Source organism: Triturus cristatus, chromosome 3_2 (assembly GCF_964204655.1).
Source record: "Triturus cristatus chromosome 3_2, aTriCri1.1, whole genome shotgun sequence".
Classification (NCBI taxonomy): Eukaryota; Metazoa; Chordata; class Amphibia; order Caudata; family Salamandridae; genus Triturus; species Triturus cristatus.
Window position 1 is genome coordinate 504,826,836 of NC_140584.1, and position 13,481 is coordinate 504,840,316.

Consider the following 13,481-nt stretch of genomic DNA (forward strand, 5'->3'; position numbering starts at 1 on the left):
CTCATCCGGTGAAAGACCGAAGAAACTTTACTAAGTGATACAGAGGAAAGGTTTCTTTCAGCACCACTTAATTGATAGAGACACTTCAGCACTTCAGGCAGTCAGGCTGATTGATTTCCCTCCTTGTATGAAATAAGGGTCTTTCCCTATGTGATAGACTTTGCCTTGTGTCATTGAGGGACCTCATTGAGTGACAGAGACTGATCGGCTACACTCAGTTGCAGGAACAGAAGTAGAGGTGTCAATCACTGTCAGACAAGTGGGATTCACTCAGTGATAGAATGTTGCACTTTGCAGGATGACAGGCAAGAAGAGGCTTCACTGGATAACGGACTGTCTCTATCGTGCTTTACTCTGCGATAAAAACGGACAGGTTTGACTGAGTGACATACAGAGATAGGCTTCAGTGTGTGACAGGATTGACAGACTCAGTGACTGGCAGAAATAGATTGGGCTTCAATGAGTGACAGATACAGATTGGCTTCACTCAGTGATAGATGCACATTGGCTTCACTCAGTGACAGACACAGCTTAGACTTCAATGAGGACAGAGACAAATGGGTTTCGCTCAGTGATAGACAGATTTTTTTTCATGTCCCCTCTAATCAGCCCTTCACAGAAAGAAAAACAAACAAGACAATGACAGAAGAGAAGGCAGCACTGCCAAATCAACAACTGCAATGAGGAAAATTATGAATTTCTCTATTGTATGTGGGAGAAAGAATGATTTAAAGCAAACTGGATAAAATCCGGTGGGCCGCAGTGTGCCTTTCAATGAGTGCATCAACTGTAAAATGCTCCCTTTTTAGGTTGAGTGTAGGCAGGGCGTATGCGCTGTCTTTGAGACCTGCTGTATTCAGTCTATGGGCTTAGGCCCCACCTCCAACTTTAGATCGGCTTTTGTCAGTGCCTATTATACAACTTTGCTTCTAATTGGATAATGGTTCCTGTGTTTCCCACCTTTTCTCAATTAGTAACTCTCATGGGGTATTGCCGGAGGACTTGTCCACTTACACTTTTGTCATTGAATTTCGTGTCTGTGGCACTTTTTTCTATGTAGAATGAGCACTTCTTCAAATTGATTTTTACATCAACTTTAGATTTGTGCTGTTTTTTTGTTTTTCTATGATGTAAATAATCCAGTTCTATAATTAAACATAACATTTTTGTTTGTGTTTGTTTATTATGTTGAAAATGGATCAATATATTTGGGTTTGCGTTTTTTATATATTCTGTGCTGCGCCTGTTAAAGTCAGTAGCACTGTATTTTCCTTTTTCCCCTGTCCTCGGCGTACACCACCTACTACTTTTTATCTCAACCTGTTGCTTCTTGTCGGGCCAAGATCAACCAATAGAAATCCAGTAAGATCTCAAGCGGTCAACCAATCGGTGAATAAGCTGTCGCTGAAGGCAGAGAAGTCAAAATCTAGTAACATGTGGCTGTGAATTCCATGCGTTTGTGAAGTATGGTTACGTGACATATGCATCAGTTCTGTATTGTTTCCTGTGATGGGAACGAGTTATTCCATAAGTAAGATGGTTGTGCATCATAGGCAGAATACGGCTAGGAGGAAAAAAGTAGAGGTACTAGGCGCAACATGGGTGTAGGCAGTGAAGCTGAGGAGGAGATAGTTGGCCAACTCTTCGTGTTACGGTGGGAATTTGTTTAATATGCAGAGGTGCTTGTTTTCATTACTACAAAGAAAGCTTGTTATCATAGTGCGATCATGTGCTAGTTTCTGCATGAGGAAAATAAATTAAATTTTAAGCCTGGTCTTCTTAGTGACATTAAAAACAATTAAAAGAAAATAGCCATAGGGGCTTATTATGAGTCTGGGGGTCTGCGGACCGCCAGACTCGCTGGGGCACGGGGTGGAGGACTTCCTACCACCCTATTAGCCCAGGGCATGCTGCCCTGGGACCACCACAACCACCAGGGATAAGAGATCCCTGGCGGTGGTGCGGCGGTCTTGAGACCACAATATGCGTGGCAGTTTAGAGAAAAGACAATGGCTCATACAAGGCCAAACGGTCCTGGAGAAGATAAATAATCTCAAGAAATTGAATGAATGTTTAAATAAATTAGCATCTGGCATAAGGCACTTTTCTAGATAAATGTAGGAAGGGACACATGTGCACCTTGTAAAATGGTTAATTTATTTAACAATATTTATCATAACAGGTGGATTATAGATCAAGTGCTCACAAAATAGTGAAAAGGAACGTGATGTGGTGTGTGAAGAAAAATATTTAAAATAATATACATCGCATTGACAATATGATAAATACTCCTTCAGACAAAATTATTAAAACAATTAAGGGGTTTAGTTGTAAGTGGGTCAACGGCGTTTCGATCTCAATAATTTGAGATCTTCATCAGGACAGAGTTATGAGCATGTAGTACCTATAAGGAAAAGACTATGCAAGATTCAGATTTCATTAAGTGGTCCGAGCATAATGCTAACTAACAATGTTGTGCAACATTCTTAATTCCACAGTAGAAGTGGAACAGTTATGTTGGATGAAAATGCCAGAAGGACAGAGTAACAATTGTTTTCAGTAAGGTTTTTAAGGCTGTTTAATGAATCATTGCGTGCTAAGTGACTAAAAAATAGAGGCTATAGCACCAAGGTGATCACAAGATATTGAACGTGGGTGATTCATGCATTGGACAGTTGAACAAGAACTCCTAAGGGAATGCCGGTAGATAGATATGACTTACTCAGAGAACCCTAATGTGGCGAAACAAATCCTGGTTGTGCGGGGCATTGGGAATAGTCAATTACTGAGAGGGATAAGTCCTGATAAGCAAAATAGGGTACGTTTATGTAAATGAGGTGAAAAAAGGGGTGCACGAGTTACACCAAGAGCTAGTAGGTTGAAAAGGCACCACTTCGATTGTCACAATTAGGCCACGTGGGTGAGGTCTGGAAGCTCCGGTGGCTCGATGGCTTGAGTCAGAGGGAGACTCACATAATCTGGAGGCTTAATTTGAAGAAGGTGAGTCAAGCCCCGGTGCAGTGAATAGCTGAGTAACCACCACAAAGCCAGTGTTGCAGGAATAGATCTAAGAGGAAGGGGTAGTGAGATAAATTAAATTAAGCGCCCAATGAAGGGGAATAGGGTACAAAGCACTTACTAATATTCTGCCGCATTAGTCGGCTGTGCAAGAGGACATGCAGCCGCTCTGTCTGCCTCCGGGAGGTCGTTCTACCTCCAGGAAGGTAAACCGGAACTTATTAAAGGACCGGAAATGCAGGACGCGGAGGAAAACCTAGTCTGAGGAACCAATGAGCATGCGCGCGCAGGAGCTAGAGTACGTTTTAGGACTCGCTAGTAGACAGAGGCCTGATGTGAAAGAGAGGAAGCTTGGGAGGGGCCAAAATAGAGAGCAGTGTATTTAAGAGGAAACATTTTAACTTAACCTCATATGTCTCAACATGCTGTGGAGTGACAGGACAGGATTTGTAAAAGAGTACAGAGAAGGAATATATCTAAAAACAAAGCGAGCAATCGAAACCAAATGATACAATTAATGTGGCGGGCCAATGCCCCAGGAATTATACAAATTGAAAGAATGGCATGTGCAACTATGGATTGCACTATGAATAGAAAAACTGAGTAAAACAGACAAAATTAATTATAAACAAGCCAACAAAGGTAGTGCTGTAGGAATGTGTGATATGACTCAGAATGAGTCAGGTACTGATACATTCTAAGGTGTGTAATGTGTATATACATTACTGTTTGGAGTGAAGGAAAAGGATTCACAGAATTGCGTTCCACTCCTCTTGTATGTTCAAACCATGATTGATAGATTGGCAGTTGAAAATCCATTTGCATTCCAGTCTGTTCAAGATCTGCTGGTTGCCAAGAAGTGTTACACCAGAGGGGCTGTGATGACTTTAAAATAAATTCTGCTCTTGTGTTGAGATATTCTTGCTTTGATTTTCTGATTGGTTTGGCCTATTGATAGCAAGTGCACGGACAACGAATACAGTAAATAACATTACTCAAATTACAATTGGAAAAAAAATCAAGGGTGTGTTTAATGTTGCCATATTCAAAGACTTTGGTATTTGTGGTAGTAACACAGGCCAAGCAATTGCTATATTTATACTGACCCTGGACTGGGGGGGAGACCCAGATACAATTGAATAGTGGTCTCAGGACGTGTAGGTTTATGTGCTCTTACTAGATGGTCTCTGATATTGCGCACTCTTTTGAAGGATATGAGGGGGGCTTCACAAGTGATATTGGCCCCTGTAAGCACAGACCAATGTTTTTTGATCGCTTTGGTCAATTCGCTACTGATGGGACAGAAGGTAGTGACATGTGATTCTAGACATTGGTGTTCTTTGTTTGGGTTGTACCAGGAAGTCTCTGTGGGAATGCCAAGCGTACTTGAGTGAACGTTTTATAAGACGTCTAGGGTAGCCTCTGTCAATTAGTTTCTTGGAGAGTACTTCTGATTCCTTAAAGAAATCCACCTTGAATATGCAATTACGGTGGATCCTTAGGAATTGTCCATAGGGAAGGCCTTCCCTAAGTGCTCTAGGGTGTAGGCTGGTATATTGGAGCAGAGTGTTACATTCCATGGGTTTTCGGAACAATGTGGTGTATAGTTCTCCATTTAGGGTTTTAACCGTAACATCCAAGTAGTCAATTTGCTTGGCTTGGTAGGCTGCTGCGGCCACACCAAGCATATGACGAGTTTCCTCACCACCGCATCTTCCATGTTGTGCAGGCAGGGAGGCACATGTTGTGCCCCCATGTGCATACACCTGAGTTCATGCCCTACATGAATTGCCTTTGACACCCCCATTGCAGTGCCTTTATCAAATGGCATCGCGGTGGGTCAGCCAAAGAACCACCCGCTAAGGTAAAAATAAGTCATACTCTGGTGGGTTGTCTTTAATGGCTTTGGTGGTCTCGGAGCAGGGCGGCAGTATGGCGGCCCCGCTACAAGACTACCAAAGTCATAATAAGGCCTTTAGTCTAAGGAGCGTCAACACCATTATGACCTAGAGACGTGACTCTGGCCACACCTGGTACTACATGACCTGCATGTGGAATGATTTACAGTGAAGCATTTGCTTCTAACCAGAGCTCTTTTGAGGGTTAGGGGCTGCAGAAACTCTGTTGCAGTTGCTTTGGGGTGCTTTGAACATCACGAGCAATCCCCAGTTATGCAACAAGCATCTGTCATGCAATCTCTTAATCTGGCAACCATGGTCTGTCACACAATCCCTATTGGGGCAACCAGCATCTATCATGATATCCCCATTTAAGCAACCAGCATTCATCATGATATCCCCATTTGGACAACTAGCATCCATCTTGATATCCTCATTTTGACATTCGATAACCATCACATAGTTGCAATTAAGGCAACTATCATGTTTCACACAATCACCATTCAGACAATCAGCGGCATCATGCAGTCATCATTCAGGTAACCAGCATCCATCATGCAATCCGTAACCAGCATCCTTCAGGTAATCACCATTCTGATAATCAGCATTCAACACGCATTTCGTAACAAGCATCTGTCATGCAAATCCCATTCAAGAAACCAACATAATTCTCTCAGTTTCCAACCAGCATCCATCATCAAGTCCTCATTCAAGAAATCAGCATCTGTCACACAATCTATATAACCTTACTCAAAGTCCACAGCTGAACCCCATGTATGTACTCCACCCTGATTGTATTACTGTTCGCCATGGGTACCACGCCTCACACAATCCCTATTCAGACAATCAGGATCCACCATGCAGTCATCTCTTGGGTAACCAGCATCCATCATACATTCCGTAACCAGCGTCCATCAGGTAAACTCTATTGAAGTAACCAACATCTGTCACGCGATCCCCATTCTGGTTATAGCATCCATCACGTATTCCATAACCAGCATCCCCATTCGAGAAACCAGTATCATTGAATCAGCTTGTAACCAGCATCTATCATGAAGTCCTCAGTCAAGCAATCACCATCTGTCACACAATCTATAAAAAGTTCACAGCTTAAAACCATGTCGGTACTGCACCTTGACTGTATTACTGTTCGCCATAGGCTCCATACATATCGCTGACCATGCTGGCCTCTTGCTACAACACATTTTCTATGCCAGTGTCACTGGAATTATGTGGCAGTGGAGGACCTAATATATGGCAGCTTTGACAAACTGGGGGGCTAGAAAACGCAAAATATGATGAATTATGTCGCACTATTTTGTACTTTCAACCTACATTAATGTTGTCTGGTCAAAAGTTTCATTCATTATTATCACTGAACACATGAGTACAGCAATAGAGGGGTGATTAATGAACCTTTGCCAAACATCTGCCAAAAATCTGCAGCAGCATGCTCTCATAATTGCAGTGAGATTTGGTTATACCCAGGTTCACTGGAATTATCTAGCAGGAGATAACCGAATTATGTGGCAGATTTAACAAAATGATACAGCAAGTAAAAGGAAAATTATGCGGCATGTTTTGTAAAAGTATTACTAAATTATGTTGCCATTTTCATCCACTGTTATATTAAAGGTTTCGCCCTATTAGTAACTCTTTAACAGTAAAATACAGCAATAAACTACTGAAAAGTGACCAGTCAACCTTTGGGAAGGGCCTTTCCCTGTGCAGCAACCCATGTTGCTGCATTTTGTAGTAATTTTTGGATCAGTTTGAGGTCGTTGAAAAAATGAGGTACCTCATTTTTTAGGTCTCGTCTACACAATAATGTCTTATTAGTAATATATAAGGTAAGAAAAAAGGCTTTTAACACTTTTTAATTATAACTTTTTAACATGCTGCACAGCATCCATGTTGCTCTACAACATAGCTTAAAGACATTAGCAAAGTCAAAAGCTCTGACTAAATACTTATAAGGTCCCAAAAGTGAGACCTATTGCTTATGCCAATGCTTGTTTGGTCCTGCACTCACAAACAGCCAACATTTGACAATTTCTAGGGCCTGATATGATCCACTGCAGATATTTTCTCATCACCATGTGTGCCAACATTTCGGACAAGTGAAGAGGGAGATTTTTTTAGCAAAACGACTAAATAATTGACTTTTCCCATTTCCCTTGAAATTGGATGACAGGAATTTTAAGCGGGAGAAAGCGGAAATAAATTTGTGAAAATGACATTTGCCTCAAAGAGGAAACCTTTATCTGAAGGGAGATTTGCCTTTCTAGTCATATGCACATCCCTTGAGTCTTTTATTATCAGAAATATCTAAAATGGTTACATTTATAATTGTCTTAGACAGTTTCCATCATAAAAGACTAGTATTACCAGTAGCACTGCATAGCACCTCGGTGTTCCTTGACATAACATAGGCAGCCCATAGATCCAGCTCTGTGCATTGCTACTAGGTACCACAGTAAAGGTAGTGACAGCACTGCAATTTTAGCTGTGAAACAGGTTCAATTGTGTCAGGTACCATGCCTAATGGACAGAAATTCCAGTTTTGTGACTACAGAGTGAAGGTGACAGGGGCACAGTCAGGAGTACGCAGCAGTCTGAGCATCAGTGCTCTGAGAGCTTCCAGATGTGGACTGACAGCAGGCAGTCCTTGAGTTTCTGGGCAGTGTTAGAGTCCCATGCTGACAGCAGGTCTTAGCGCCCCTGGCTGGTGAAAGAGGTAGAGTCCCTGGAATCAGCAGAGGTGCATACAGGTAAGTGCGGTGGGGCGGGAAGGAGTGTGGGGATGTCGACAGATGACAGAATAGGATTTATTTATTAATTTATTTATCTCTATTGTGTCGACTGTCAACTTCCCCCCTCCTGCCCCAGCCCACCGCGCTTACCTATAATGACCGCTCCTGATTCCAGGGACTCTACTTCTTTCCCCAGCGAGGGACGCTAGGACCTTCTGTCTGGACCGCAGCTGCCTGGAATGCCTGGAATGCACTCACTGTTCCTATTCCTCAGGTTAGACTGAGCACAGTGCGCACACACACATGCATGCACGCGCACACCTTTTCTGGTTACATCCACACTACTTTTTGGGCCCTTGCCCACATGCACACTCAAACATAATCTCTATTACGCTCTCCATCCCTTCCTCGCAATCTCTCATTTAATCTCTCACACACTTTTCTCTTCCTGCTTTGGCTTCCTATTCTCCAGTCATGTTTCTCCCTTGCCTTGACATGGCTTCTAATACTCTGGAGCAGAGGGAAGCAGCAGGAGATGCTGCTCCAGCTCAAACACCAAGAGACTTCACTATGAGGGCTCGCCCCTTAAATTCCCATTTAAATATATGCTTTGAAAATGGCCAGGTGGATTTTCGGCAGTCAGCCAACCAATATTTCCTGTTGCCAATGTTCAGTTCATGCCTGGAGGACTAGTAGGCAAAACAGGCTGACGCTGAAGATACAATATACAGGTGGGCTACAGAGATTGGGTGGAGTCAAATCCCAAAGAGGCAACGTGTCGGGGAGCCTAAGGAGTTAAAGCTTCAGCTCATACACCAATGTGGCGCAAACTTCTTCTGTCTAAGGGGGAATCAAACTGTTTATAGCATCAGCTAATGCTCTGCACTTTTTCACAGGCAAAATGATGTGTGATAGTTCTAGTTATTTCCTGCGCAGGCGTCCATCTTTTAAAGACTCACCATGTACATTGCTTGACCAAAATGTAACCTGTGATATTGCTCCTGGAAAAGGATTTATCATTGGCATTTGTTAACTTGTAACAAAGAAGACAATGGTCAACCCTTGGAGGAAGTATGAGGCTATACGTCCATGGCAAGTTATATAAAAAAAAAGTACAATCTCTTTGAAAAATACAAATGGATTTATCAATGGTTGAATTTTAAGACATTGCATTCCAACAAAGGTTCTCCAATAAGAACGGCGCATTGCGGAGTGAATAGTGATAAATGTGACCAAAAGTGTGATGGTGCCATATACAAGCATATGTACAGTAGCAGGGGCTGAAATACAAATATATTTTTAAAAAGACTCAAATGAAAGTACATTGTAAATATTAACATAAATGATATCAGTCCACTAGTATAGTTTCAACATTTCGACCCTATTGAAACATTTTGAGTAGGGCCATCACGAGGAATAAAAATGATAGCAACCAGAAATGGAATAATCCGAGTTTTGTTTGGGAAGGTCCCCCACCTGTCAGGGCACTAATTGAATGAGAATTCTGAGACTGCCTTTCTGAACGTAAGCATCTTCCTGCGGCTCCCACTTATTGTGGGCTGCTGTTTGTTCCAATCTCTGTGCCGCAACTGATGCCAACCTGCTGGAGGTGTCCTCCTCTGAGTCAATTAGGCATACATTTGTGAAATTGTCGAGTGAATACAAATGCAAATTTAATTTTTGGGAAAAAGTCTTGTAGAAGATTGCAAACAATCCAAAGTGTTTCATAAACAAGCGAGTTTCACTATCTTTCATGCATGTTCCAACGACAAGGGTGTGCTTGATCCTTACCATTCCATAGGCAATAGTGTCTGTGTAAGTCCTCATTTCAGGGTAAACAGTGACGAGGTACCACCGGAAGGTCTTGCACTGTAACCTCTTCCTCAGTGCTTTCCTCTCAGAAATATCACCAATATCAATGCCAGAGTCCTGCAGAAGAGAGAATGCCCAAGACATGAGGATGGTCACTATTATTGCACACAGGACGTGATGCCATAAACACTGTAAGATGTAATTGAATGTGTTCAATGTACCCTGAAGTATTTTCTTAATTTATGATTATATTGTAATTCGTAATTAAAGCATCCAATTACTGGATTAAGTCTGAAGAAGAAACATTCAGATGTTTAGTGGTAGCAGGAGCCATACAAAATATGGTGTTATTTGCGTGCCCTATGATTTGTAAAATATTGAAAATATGTCCACTTCCACTAAGTTGAACTTTAAAGGTATATAAAAAGATATCTAAAATGTTCAGAATCATTCAATTAGAGTAGACAGGCAGATAAGACCACAATTATGTAGTAAATTTCGAATGAATCAACATCACAGAATCCATTTATTTTTATTTTTTAGAAAATATAAATCAGGGTAAATATTAGAGTATATAGTGAAGAAGGTGGGTGTTGTTGATTTTAGAACTATTACACAGAATGTTTACTCCTTAAACTTCAAGAATATGTTAGGTGGATTCCCATTTGAGCAAACAGATTACAATAATTCAAAATATTAGAAGGCCACAGCACTCAAATTTGGGAGTGAGTACATAAGTATTAGTTCAATTAAACAATCACTTGAAGATTTGCAGCAAGAATTAGGTTTATGTGACATTTTGAATCAAGTCATCTCAACACATAAGTACCCAAAATTCTCATTTTGCCAAAGTACAACATATCAGACAGTGAGAAGAAGAAAGTTGCGAATGAGGGCCTCATTACGAGTCTGGCAGTCCACGGAGTGCCAGACTCTCGGGGGCAACCTTATTATGACCAGGGCATTCAGGTCACCCTGGCAGTGGCGCTGTGGTTTTGAGGCCGCAATATGCTTGGTGAGACCGCTGCATTCCCGCCAAGCATACAAGTTTCCTCACTGCCATGGTTTTTGCAGTGGTGGGCACGCCATGAAAACCATGGCAGAGAGGAAACATAAGACTCCCTTGTGCCTCAGGGCCATAGGGTGCATGCATGGAGGGGCACAACATGTGCATGACCCCAGTACCTGCACTGCATGAACCGTGGCAGTCCATGCCGTGCAAGTACTGATTTTGATGTTCCCTTTGCAGTGCCAATTTCATAGGCATAGCTGTGGGAACACAAGGAACCACTCGCTAGATAGGAGAAACTTCTTACTCTGGTGGGGGAGTTCAACCACAGGTATGGCAGATCGAGAGCAGGGCAGTCCTACTCTCGCACGGCCAAACTCGTAATGAGGCCCTTAGTCAATATTGGCTAAATGGGCAACCAACCCACTTAGGAGTGGTATTCACCTAGGAATGATTGATATGCCAGTTAATTGTACACAATGAGCCATAAGTAATGGCCTCCACCTTGTGCAGCATGTTCAATTAAATAGTTGAAAAAATATTATTTTACAAATATAAAAGAGGTAGCCATTATTGTCAACCTAGTATGGATGAGAACCCTTGTCTTATAAGAGCTATAGCCCCACTTCTCTCTTGGATATACATATTAATATTCTTACTGACATTTGCGTGCTGCATTTGAAGAAATTAAGATAACTTCTGTAAGGTAAATTAGTAGGTGTATGACTGGGGACAGATATACACAATTTCACAGAAGCCTGTGTCTTTTTATCAGACTTCAGAGTTCAGACTGTCAACTAATGGTATAATATCTGACAAACCAGCATTGAATGCAAGACCAAAAAAGAATGCCCACTCCCACTTTAACATTCTTTCAGTGCCCATAGCCGCAATTAAATATCAAGATAATGGTATGCATAGATGACAGTGAGTACACAATTCTGATATAAATTGGTAACACCTTAATGCATATTACACAGTGAGCGATTATAAACAAACGTGCCTAGCAAGTCAATAGCCTTCTGGATACTTTGGAACAGATACTCAAAAATAACAGAAGGATGGCTAAAGTAAGCAGAAGTTTTAGGGATAATGGGAGAACAGTACATATGGATGTATTCTAAAAGATACAAATTATGTATGTTAAAAAAAGACTTCTCAACAATAGGCATTGTCTTCAATTCATTTATATACCTCAGTCTAAAAAACAGACTATTTTCATCAACAAGATTACAAATACTAGCTAGAAATAGAGGGTCACATTATCTAAAATACTCTTGAAGATACAAAGAGGCTACCATGTCATGTCAAACATGCAAGTGGTTACATTCGCACCATGTCTTAACATGCCTCTGTCCAGAAAAATAATATACTTGTATCCCATCTATATCAAATAAGATTACCTTAGTCTGACATACAAAATAAGGCATTTTAACCCATTAAGAAAAAATATCATTTCCTAATAGGTCCTTATTACGAGTTGGGTGGGCTGAATTTCTGTGTCAATTTGCTTTGCCTATCCCAACTCACCTGGTGTTCCACCAACCATTTTTTCTAGGTGTGGATAGGCCAGCTGTGGGCCTAATTATTGGACCACAAAACTCACGGTGAAGGTGTGGTAACCGCCTGGGACCACCGCACCAGTGGTCTGACCGCCATATTACAAGTACAGTGGTCGGACCTTGAGTGGACCACTGCATCTGCCAAGGATCTGCGATCCTTGGCACTGGTACGGCGGTCTTGAGGCCGTAATATGCTTGGTGGTGCTTGGCGGTGCTGCTGCAGCACCACCAAGCATATTACAAGTTTCCTCACTGCGACCCTAACCATGGCGGTTAGACCGCATTGGAGAAGGTGGCAGTGAGGAAACAAAGGGAGTCCTAAAGGGCCCTCTGGTGCCTTAGTCCCATGATATGCATGCAGGGGGGCACATGACGTGCCCCCCTGTATGCATGCGCCCCCTTAACCGCATGGCATGTACTTCAGAGTCCATGCCATGAAGGAACAGGCTTTGACGTTCCCATAGCGGTACCTTTTTGAAGGGCACCTTCATGGGAATGCCACACAAGGTAGTGGTGGATACGCTGTTGCACTTAAATTTTGTTTATCAAATACTAGGGTATTGAGATCAATTAAGCAAAGTCATGTAAGAAATCAAACATATGATAGGTGCCACTCAGGGTAAGATACCCCACTACCCAGAGTATCAATAACACATGGCACCAAGTGACTTGCACAATGTATACAAAAATAGAAACCCCGGCACTCTAATTATTTATATATACAATTTGTATATGTGAATCTCTCAAAGTAAGAAACCAATATGATGTAGAGAGATACCTCCTGTCACATGGAACATCCAGGAGAGCATTCAATGATCATTCAAAAAATAATGTATTCACTGATAGATAGCAAAAAACAAAGATCATTGACATTACATCAAATATCAAAACATTCATGAAAATGATTATTTCTATGAAGTTCTTGAGACTCCAATTCTTGTCATGAGGAACCTCAGAAACAGCCAACGCGAGTTTCGTCACCACCGTGACTTTCTCAAGGCTTAAGTGATGCTCGCACAGGGGCCTCAAAATATCTTCTCCCCTATTAACTTGATTGTCCCGTATATATGGCGACTCCTAGGTCCATACTACACAGGTTAGGGAATGTTAACATAACGGACGGCAGGGAGTTATTTTGCTGTGACCTTTTTAAAATGTAAGTCATTTCAGTTATTAAATAATTTTGAAAAACTGTGGCATTGGTTTATTCAGCATAAGGAAACTCTGAAATCATATTCTGTAGACTCAGTAGCAATATAGCTACTTAACTACGGTGACAGCAGTTAAATACCTTCTCCCTGTGCTGTAAGCTATGACTAATAGAATAAAGGAGTTATCTAACAAATTTATAGCGTGAAGCAGAATATCACACAATGTTATGATGCCATTAAACAAATGCTCTACTTTAAACATAGTGAAACATACAGTG

At 41.6% G+C, this 13,481-nt stretch overlaps 1 protein-coding gene across 2 annotated transcripts in view; it reads right to left on the reverse strand.

Moving 5' to 3' along the window:
* The window catches only part of GALNT18 (polypeptide N-acetylgalactosaminyltransferase 18), a 1,553,208-nt gene that overhangs the window by 321,158 nt on the left and 1,218,569 nt on the right, over positions 1 to 13,481 (reverse strand). For both annotated transcript variants that reach the window (XM_085648186.1, XM_085648187.1), the window contains exon 8: positions 9,461 to 9,598. In XM_085648186.1, the coding sequence (XP_085504312.1) occupies positions 9,461 to 9,598 (138 nt within the window). The remainder of the gene's footprint in view (positions 1 to 9,460; positions 9,599 to 13,481) is intronic.